At 34.1% G+C, this 9818-nt stretch overlaps 1 protein-coding gene across 1 annotated transcript; it reads right to left on the bottom strand.

The window, feature by feature from the left end:
• Positions 1 to 293: 293 nt before the first annotated feature.
• LOC114252270 (uncharacterized) lies at positions 294 to 7415 on the bottom strand. Its single transcript, XM_028186775.2, has 4 exons — positions 7273 to 7415; positions 3570 to 4843; positions 2354 to 2441; positions 294 to 2142 (listed from the first exon to the last, which is right to left on the bottom strand). The coding sequence occupies exons 1-4, from the start codon at positions 7337 to 7339 to the stop codon at positions 1934 to 1936; spliced, it is 1638 nt and encodes a 545-aa protein (XP_028042576.2). The 5' UTR covers positions 7340 to 7415; the 3' UTR covers positions 294 to 1933.
• Positions 7416 to 9818: the final 2403 nt, after the last annotated feature.

Raw genomic sequence — 9818 nt, 5'->3', positions numbered from 1 at the left:
TACCGCCCGCCTGATGGTGCGAAGTCACCGTCAACCGTGCACGTCAGCATGGTAGCGTTCAGTCAAGTCGCTGCTAGCCTTTCACCAGCTCTTAGAACTTTGGTTGGTTTTGGTATAAATGGTATATTACCAACAACATTATATAACTGAATCGTTTCAATAAACGGTCGTACGTCTTATATTCAATGATGGTGTTAAAAAAATTTGACCGGCTTTCACAAGTAAATATGATTTGATAAAAATCTGAAAGTATACAATGCTGGGAATCTTTAAAGTACTAATGAAACGAAAAATTTGGGGAAAATTATTTTTAATGAATTTATACAAAAGTTACTTAAGAGACATTCAAACACAATTCATAAATATCGCACGAAATAATAATGCATACTAACTTTTTTCAATAAATATATTTATTTTATACCCTCTGTCATAAAGAGCTGTGCGTGTTGATTTACAGTACAACAGAAAAAAAAACCCAGCTAAATTTACTATTTAAGAAACTGTATGCAAAACCTGACAATTGGAAGGCGGAATCACGTACAAAATAGCAATCGCGCTAATATTTTTTTATTCCAATGCTCTTGCATTACACGCAATGTATCACACTTGGAAATAAGCTGACGTATGCATGAAGAAGGCGTCAATGTTCCCGTTTGAATTATGAGAGCGGACACATTACATTGCGGATTCACGAAATATGAACGTAATTGAACGACAAATATTTATGCTTAACTTAACCAGTGAATCTTGTTTCATTTACGTCAGGTTAACACTTTGTTGCCGTTTTAGCCTTTTCATTGGAGATAATCAAATCGCTAATTGAAAAACAGTGAAAACAGAGAATCCTCTCTATGTTTTTTGTGAGCTATTCTTCAATTTGGATTTAGTGTTATAATAAGATTACAATGTGTTTATATTTATTTCACTCAAACGGTTGTCAGTTTTTTTTTCAAAGTTGCCGCCTTAATATGTGATGTGACTCGAAAGTTTCAGCTATGTCAATGTTATAATCTTCTTCACCTTTGTTTATAGGAAAACTGATATTAGCATTCTGTAATTTGACGTAGCCAGTAATATAATTACTTCACCGCCAATTTATGTCACCGACTATTATTTGTTTTATTTGCTCACTCTGTATATACATATGGTGTTAAATAAAGTGTTATAATTATTATTATTACTTCAAACTACTACGTGGAAGCTAAGACCGCTGCAAACGCACTTGAGAAGTAAGTGCCAATCATTCGAAATTGCATCAAAATAAACTATATATAACGACCGTGAACTATCAAACAATTCGTTACATAATATTTTACATCATATTTTTAACTCATTTATGGGTTTTTATAAAAACTCCATTCTTTTCTTATTGTCATAACTTAGTGTGCGAAGCTGAATTAATTTACTTTTATATTAAATATTATATATCTTTTAAAGTTTTAGCAGAAACAAATTATATCACGTAAAAATTATGCACCTCTAATTTGATCCTATTAAAATCATTGATCACTTTTTAAGTGTTTTGTATTTAGATATGTTTGGGACTGAGAAAAGGATAAGTTTTAGGACTCACTCTGTATTTCGTTGATGCACTATTCCATTTTCTCACTGGCGAGAGTTATATTATTATGTGCTAATTGATCAACAAATCACAATTTTATTGTTTTTGCACCGGCACTATGTTTTAGTTTTTTTTACTCACTTCTTCGCGCCATTTTCATACGCGCGTAGTTTTTCTTGTAGTGTCAACAGATGGCGTGGATAGGTGATTGAGGAAGGAATAAGGAAAAGGAAGTCCCAACATTAAGTTTTTCAAAAATATCGTTGCCAATAACAGTTTATAAAAAGTCAGTTTTCGAATACGTAAATACGTACTTTTTGTTCACAGTTTGTATACTGATAAATATTGTGGTCCTCTTTAAAAAGGACGGTTCTACACATTAAACTTAACTAAGCTTAAGCTAGCTATCAGTAATATAACAGTTACTGTAGATTTGTTGGAGGAGTTGCATAAGTTGCCAGTGCATACTTTACAAGACGATAATGCTCCACTGAAATTGTCGCCGATGACCTCACGGCAGCTGACCTCAGGATCGTCACTGGTGTGGGTACAACCTCTAACAGTAGTCAATCTTCCGTTTTCTGTATAAGAAACTTTATTATGAATATTGTTTATGCGGCCTTGTTTATGGTTGATCAAACATGTAATTATGAATAATAGGTGATACCAAACAATTTGTACATTGAAATAAATAAGCCTTCGCTGAAACATAATTATCAAGTAACATCGATGTGTTTAAAATAATGCTGAGTTAAACCGTTGGATGATAGATGAATACCAAGTCCATTTTACCTTCATACGTTGTCGTGACGCAGCCAATTTCTGAACCACTTTTCAAGGATCTAATGGTTCTCAAAAATCCAACACGAGCATTCGTATCCTGCACCAAACCAATTATATAGTTAAAGACGAAGAAAGATATAGAAGCTGAATTATCTTTGTATTTAATTAAAATATATTTTTATTATCACGTCATACTACACTACATACACTACACTACATATTAAATATACTGTTTATCCATAATTACAGATAATTTTTTCAGCTTTTGATCGGTATATGCGATCTCGGTTTTCTTCTTTCTATACTTCTAAATGGGCTACGATTTGATCTAGTGTGAAATAGTTACAGGAACCCATATTGCATATGCACAGCAAAGTAAGTTCTGCCACGAGCTTTTATACAATACAATAATATGTAACAATGTACAATATAATTCATGTAATATTTTACGGCTGTTCCATTCTTCAAACCAAAGCTTTAAGCTGGAAATAGACATGATGGTATCGACCGGCGCGATCTCACAATATATCCGATCAACAGTAATTTCGCATTTTTTCATGGAATTCGTTCTTTTTTTTTGTTTTTTTTTCCTACCTATGTTGAGAGCCTTGAGAGGCTGTATCAGCGTAGCCTTAACTAGTAGGTAAGCTCACGGGGCTCAAACCTGACGACTTTGCTAACACGAACCCTAGCAAGAGCCGTGCTTCGCAGAATCTACCACCGGATCGGAAACGCCACCCACTGAGAAGATCCGGCGAGAAACTCAGTGCGCTGTGTCTGAGGGTTGAATTCGTTCGTGAACCATTCCTTTGTATGCGCTTGGTTAGAAGAATTTTGTACACAGGTTAAACCTCAGAATGGGGTGTCAAATTCACCTAGATTAACTACGGATGCTTTTTAAATAATAATGCCAGTAACCACTTCCTTAAGATGTATTTGTTCATCTACCCAGCTAATCAACACATAATCTAATCTCATTACGTTTTTTCGATGGCAAGCACATAAAACAATGACTATTATTAATTAATTTTATTATCACGTATTCATTCATAAGTTTTATATGAAAATAAATTTTACGATTCTTTATATCATTGATTTGTTTATTATCTTATTAGATCGTAAATGCCTAATGAAATTGAATTTGTTTCGAGTTGCTTTTAAAGATATTAGAAATTTTAAAGATGATGTACATGGAGAATTATATAACTTAAATAAGTATACGTACTTGAGGTAATTGTGATTCGGTCGTTTGAATATCTGAATCATCCCTAGTTATTAGTGGCCCACTGCGAGTCTCAGGATTTCTTTCAGTTACTATGTGATTGGGAGAACCTGTTGTTACACTAAATTCCGTCGTAGGCAAATCTGTAGTTTGTGGAATTACTGTTGTTGGTAAATTTGTTGATATTTCTGTATTGCCGTCCGTTGTTATGGGTGGGGGGTTGGTTGTTGAAGCTGAAATGACTGTGCTTGTGAACTCAATTGGTGCAGTAGTCGTGGTTACAATAGGTGCAATTGTCGCTGGTGGTATTGTGGATGGAAGCGCTGAGTTAGCTGTTGTTTCTTCAGGCAAAAGTGTACTGCTTGTTACGTCAATCGTTATTTCTGGATATGATAAAGTTGTTGTTTCGGGACTAATGTTAATAGATTCTGATGTTGTCATTTCAGATTGTGTAGATTCTGCCGGAATTATCGTAGTATCAACCGAAATAATTGTATTCGGTGCGATGGTAGTTTCTGCCGAAATTGCAGCGGTTGTTATTGGTTGCTGTTCAGTTACTATCTCGGTTGGAACATCAGTAGGTGTTTGGGTTGCAATTGTCGTTGCTTCCCTTGGCACATTAGTGGTAGTTTCAGACGGTTCAGTTGTTACTATTTCGTTTGGTGCATCAGTAGTTGTTTGAGGTGCTATAGTAGTTGTTATATCGATTGGTATATCAGAAGTTGTTTGAGGCACATCAGTTGTTGTTCTTTCAGTTTGGATATTATTAGTTGTTTGAGGTGGTGCTGATGTTGTCGCTTCGGACGGCATAGCAGTTGTAGCAGCCGTTATTTCGCTTGCTGAATTCGTTGTTGTTTGAGATACTGCTGAAGTTGTTTCAATAGGTAACTGAGACGTCGTTTGCAATGAAATAGTATTTGTTATTACAGGCAGGCTTTCCGTTATAGTTTGAGAGACATCAGTTGATAATGTGTCAGTTGGTACAGTAATTTTTGTTGGAGATTGTTCTGAGGTAGTTGTTGTAAATTCTGGCAAAGAAGTAATAACGGTGTAAATATTTGGTGGTGTTGTGGATTGTGTAGGTTCAGTAGGAGAAGCCGTTGTAGATGTTGTAACAGGATCTGCTGTATTATAGCTGTTAGTGGTTGTTTCAGCTTTTAGGGTAGAAGTTGCATCTGTTTCTTGTGGGGAGTTTGTCGTTCTGGGACTACAGGTTTGAATGTGTTCTGATGAGACCACGTTGCAGTCCCGACACACGTAGCACTGCTGTGCATAGGCTGAGGATTAAAATATATATACACTATAGTCAAACAAAATAACTTAGGAAATGAACAAATGTCAACCCTAGTTCGCTGTAACAGATTGTGAAGCAGACATTCAAGGCTACCTCAGACGCATTCTACTGAGCTGTTTTCACTGTTGCTGCAAGCGATCTCGAATTTGTTGAATTCTTTTTTATTACTTTGTTGATTTAAATACTACAACTGACATGTATGATTGTGAATATTAGCAGCAAATTTGCTGTGAAGTAAATGTTTCTTTTCACAAAGGGTAGGTTAGCTGTAATACGAAAGATTTGATACTGATCACGTATCTCAAGGTAGATGACTGCATTTTTCATCTAGAGCAAACTGAATTAAAAAAAATCCCATTTCATATAGCTTACGATATTCTACAATTCAACTAGTAAGCCACTCTTTCGTAAATGAAACCTCATATCATATTTTTTGCTTAGGGCCATTTTTATGAAATATTTTGTATGTGTTGGCTGGTAATGCAAAAAAAAGTTCTATCTTAAAGCCCTATCGTTTAGTTTTGCCAGTGTAACTAATATTCTGGATAATCACGATTTTATAATTATACCATATAGTTTTTACATACGATAAGCTGAAAATTATCAGGCCCAAACGGAGTACCTAAACGCATTGCAAAATTACATAGTGCCGTTTAAGCATGTACCACAATAGATAGTGGATTATCGCTACGTGAATACGTCATATATCGCTCGACTGTATCTTTATTTTATTTTTCCAGTTTTCTGGTGTTATTATTGAAGGCTGTACGCGCTCGGTGAAACCCCCATGAGACTGTTAATTTTCTTCACTTAACATTCAACTCGAATTGTACTTTTGAGCTATATCTAATTGTAATGTTATAAACAGTTTTCGGTACATGCAAATAATCAATATTGATTTCAAGAATTTATCACATATCGCGTCTTAAAATAATAAAAACTACAAGTATGCATGCATACAAACATATATGCATATGTATATGCATGCATATGCATATATGTATTACTAGCGCAACACCCGCAAAATTATAATTTGCGTAATTACTGGTTTAGCTGGTAGCAGTTTTATTCGTGAAATGAACCTGACTGACGATTAAGTCTCCCGCATCTGTCTCTAGCAAGAGCTGTGCATCGCATATGTACCCTGTCAATGTTGCGGCCTAGCAAGAAAGAAAATTAACATCTCGAGAAATTGATATCTGTTAACGCCAATAAAAAGTAAAGAACACATACAACTTAAAATAAGTCCCTAACATTCTGGTGGTAGGACCTCTTGTGAGTCCGCGCGGTTAGGTACCACCACCTTGCCTATTTCCGGCGTGAAGCAGTAATGCGTTTTGGTTTGAAGGGTGGGGTAGCCGTTGTAACTATACTTGGTACCTTAGAACTTATATCTCAAGGTGGGTGGTGCATTTACGTTGTAGATGTCTATGGGCTCCAGTAGCCACTTAATACCAGGTGGGCTGTGAGCTTGACCACCCATCTAAGCAATAAAATGAAGAAAAAAAAGTTATAGTAGCGGTTTTTTTTTTTTTGATGCATAGGATTAACAAGCTCACGATCTATCTTGTGTTAAGTGGTAACTGGAGGACGTAGACATCACATCTGAATTCTGCCATCTACCTTGAGACGTGAAGTATGAATTTTAATGTAGACACTAGCGGTTGTCCTTTAAATAGAAGAATTAAATGCTTAGCGGCAGGAGTAGGTGGAGTGGTGGTACCTACTCATGCGATTTCACAATACGCGTTATTAACAGTACTATTTGATTACTACTATCGGAAATTGCAAATCACTTAATCATTTTCTTGGTTTACATTGTTTTCGGTACATAAAGTATATAAATATTGCAATCAAATTTTGTTCACTTAGTAATAAACTATTAAAGTTCAAAATGATATTAATATCGATTAGGGCTGTCTATTCATTCAGATTTGATACGTTTTTTTTTGTAGTTTGGGGCATTTTAATTGCTAATTATAATTCAAATTATCCAGCAAATTCGGCTTTGCGTTTGTTTGTTTGTTTATAGATGCAGATTATATTCTGAACTCGAGAAACTGCTAAAATAAATCCAATCACTCAATTGTAAAGTACGCTCATATAAGTAAATTTTATTAATTTTCATTATTTTGAAACACTTACTTAATTTTATTTTCTATTTTATCAAATTACCTTGTTGTTTTAATTCTAATAATATTGAATATTTATTTTTAACTTATTATTAATTTTAAATAAAAAAAGTATATATATTGTAGACACAGGTGTTCGATAAATATGTGTACGGTGACATGGCAGACAGAAGTGAATAATGAAAAATCTTAGAAAATGTTTATTGCCGATATTCCCGACTAATATATAAAATTGCCCAACTTACATTTACATATTATTTTTATTAAGAACATTACTCACATTTCACGTTTAGAAAAATCACTACAAATAACACTAACACAGAACTGTATCGGCGCGGACCGAACATTTTTTTGATTAACTTTTTTGTCGCAAGCCGCAAGCGCCGTCACTCCACTGAACGAAATGCCGACAGAGCATTTCGATAGTAATTTTATACCAGTTGATTATCTGTGAAAGAAAATGCTGATAAAGGATGGTCGTAGTTCGGGAAACCACTGAATGTCGCTATCACGGAGCGGTCATAAGTTCCCGTTTGAAGAATGAGATGGCTGTTATAAAATACAATTGATTTTCCGACCTCATGTCCTAATGTGCGAGGTCGTGATCATGTGGTGATGCCTATGGGCTCTAGTAAACATTTGAGTCGTCTATTATCAAAGGTGGCAATCTGTGCATTTGGACAAAAAAATGTTATTGATATGTCAATACAGATTGATTTGAATATAATCGTCTCCTTCAAAGAATACGGTTCAAAACCTGCATTAAATAAAGGTTAATACTTAACCTATTATTTATTTAAGATGTCGTTCAGAAGAGTTTTGTGACTGCCAATGGAATACAAAGTCAATAATTCGTTTTTTTGATTTACCAATAATTGTCCAAAAGTCACATTGCCGGCTTTGATAATAGTCGACTTATTTAACATCAGATGTGGCTAAGCTAGTTAGCCAGATTATACATGTATAATGCAATAAAATAAATAAACACACACAAAGTGATCGTACAAAAAATATAAAATTTTCAAATTAAGGGGATTTCCGTGCCGAGAATTATACCGTCAACTAGGTATTAAGTTTATCTTAAACTAAGAACTGTTTATTGTGATTGTCTTGTAGCTTTAGAAGCGGATCGAAAGTAATAAAATGTATAAACTCGCAAGAATTATTGTGCAACAGCTAAAATAAAAAGTTACTTAACTGAATCTATAGGCGAAATGTATAAATTTTAAATTAGGCAAGTTTAAAAAAAAAATTGTTGAAAAAAATTGCAAACGAAACCAAGCTCTAGAGCATAAGATCTGATCAAGTCTGACCAGCATTTTTTTTGGGCCGAGGGCCGTTGTTTTACCTTGTTATTCTACTCTTGCAATGAAATTATAAAAAAGAGGAAACATTGAATAATGATACATTTAAATGAAATTATTTATAGCCTCAAAAAATTTAATATCACTTAAATATAATTTAATGCACTGTGTTTTACATTTATTATACAATTATTTTTTTAACACATTTATATTGTATTTACTATTTTACAAAGCATTATATTAACCATTTACAAATTTACATGACATCTTAGTTACTTTCATTTACATATAAAGTTATATATTATATTTATATACTGTTTTACTCAAAACCCCCTTATCATTTATTATTTTACCTCTCATTATAATAATTATATTGAAATATTAAAATACCTATGCATCTTGTTAAATTTCGAAGTCGAAAGCGTCGAAATTTAATAAAAGTATCTATTAGCTTTTATACCAAAAAAAAAACCTATTCTACTCGTAGTAACCTCGAGAGGTTATACTAGAGTCGCCAAATTAGTAGGTGAGCTCACGGGGCTAGAACCTGACGACGTTGCCGAGGGCCGAACCACCTTCGAGGTTCCCGCGGGATGTGTGTGAGACTCAGTCCGAAGATGTTAAAGGGAAACCCACTAAACGGTTATTGTACACTCTCGCCCGACGTCCGACTCCTGAGATCTGATCAGGCTGCACTTGTTATTCGCATCGTAAGTTCATTAAAGATGAAAGTATGAGCACAAAATGGAAACTTGTTTATTACAAGCTAATTTAAAGCTGAAATCGTTCATTTCATAAATACAAATACATTATGACATAATTACTTATAAACTAGAGGTCCCGCAGAAGTTGAAATTCGACTATAATTGGAATTGTAAGCTTGTACACTATTATGATTGTATTTTATACTTCTATAACCACAAATTTCGCCAAGGCTACACTTTAAAAAAATATTAATATGACAAACAATATTTAATCTATGTATTCTCAATTTGACCCCAGACGTCAAGAACAAAAGTTTGACAATAAATAGTATGCATGCGTGTGTGCGTCAAATACATGGTATGTAGTGTGTGTAATGTTTTCTTTATTGATTTAATGTATCTTTTATGCATTATTTAAAAAAAATATTAGCATTGTGCACTTCTTCTCTATATTCTCTATAAGTTTGGAAAATTTCATACTCCTCCGTCCGCGCAATTTTCGTAAAAAGATATACAAAGTTTTTGCTTCACGTATTAATATATAGATACCCTAATCAGATGTGTTCAATATTAAGATCGTCAAAACCATCAAGACAAGTTTGTCTATCGACATTTAAGAATAATGGGCCTGGTAAGTCACATCTGCGGGGTCTCGTTATACTAGACAAAAAAGCCACCAAAACCATGGTTGATTCCAATACTTTTCATACCATCTTATTGAAAAAAGGCGACAAAGGCAACCTTGGTACATAACTTGACAGTCTCTAGAAATACAGATGACAACTAGACTCGGCTATCTATTTAACTACGTCGTTTTG

The sequence above is a fragment of the Bombyx mandarina genome, chromosome 03, assembly GCF_030267445.1.
Source record: "Bombyx mandarina strain Sakado chromosome 03, ASM3026744v2".
Lineage (NCBI taxonomy): Eukaryota > Metazoa > Arthropoda > Insecta > Lepidoptera > Bombycidae > Bombyx > Bombyx mandarina.
This window is presented reverse-complemented; position numbering and strand designations above follow the sequence as displayed.

Excerpts from the sequence above, each read along its gene's own strand:
- LOC114252270 (XM_028186775.2), bottom strand. The coding sequence starts at position 7,339 with ATGTTCGGTCCGCGCCGATACAGTTCTGTGTTAGTGTTATTTGTAGTG. Across the intron at positions 2,442-3,569 it reads CCGAATCACAATTACCTCAA|GATACGAATGCTCGTGTTGG; the intron begins GTACGTATACTT and ends GGTTTGGTGCAG. Across the intron at positions 2,143-2,353 it reads CGTCACGACAACGTATGAAG|AAAACGGAAGATTGACTACT; the intron begins GTAAAATGGACT and ends TTTCTTATACAG.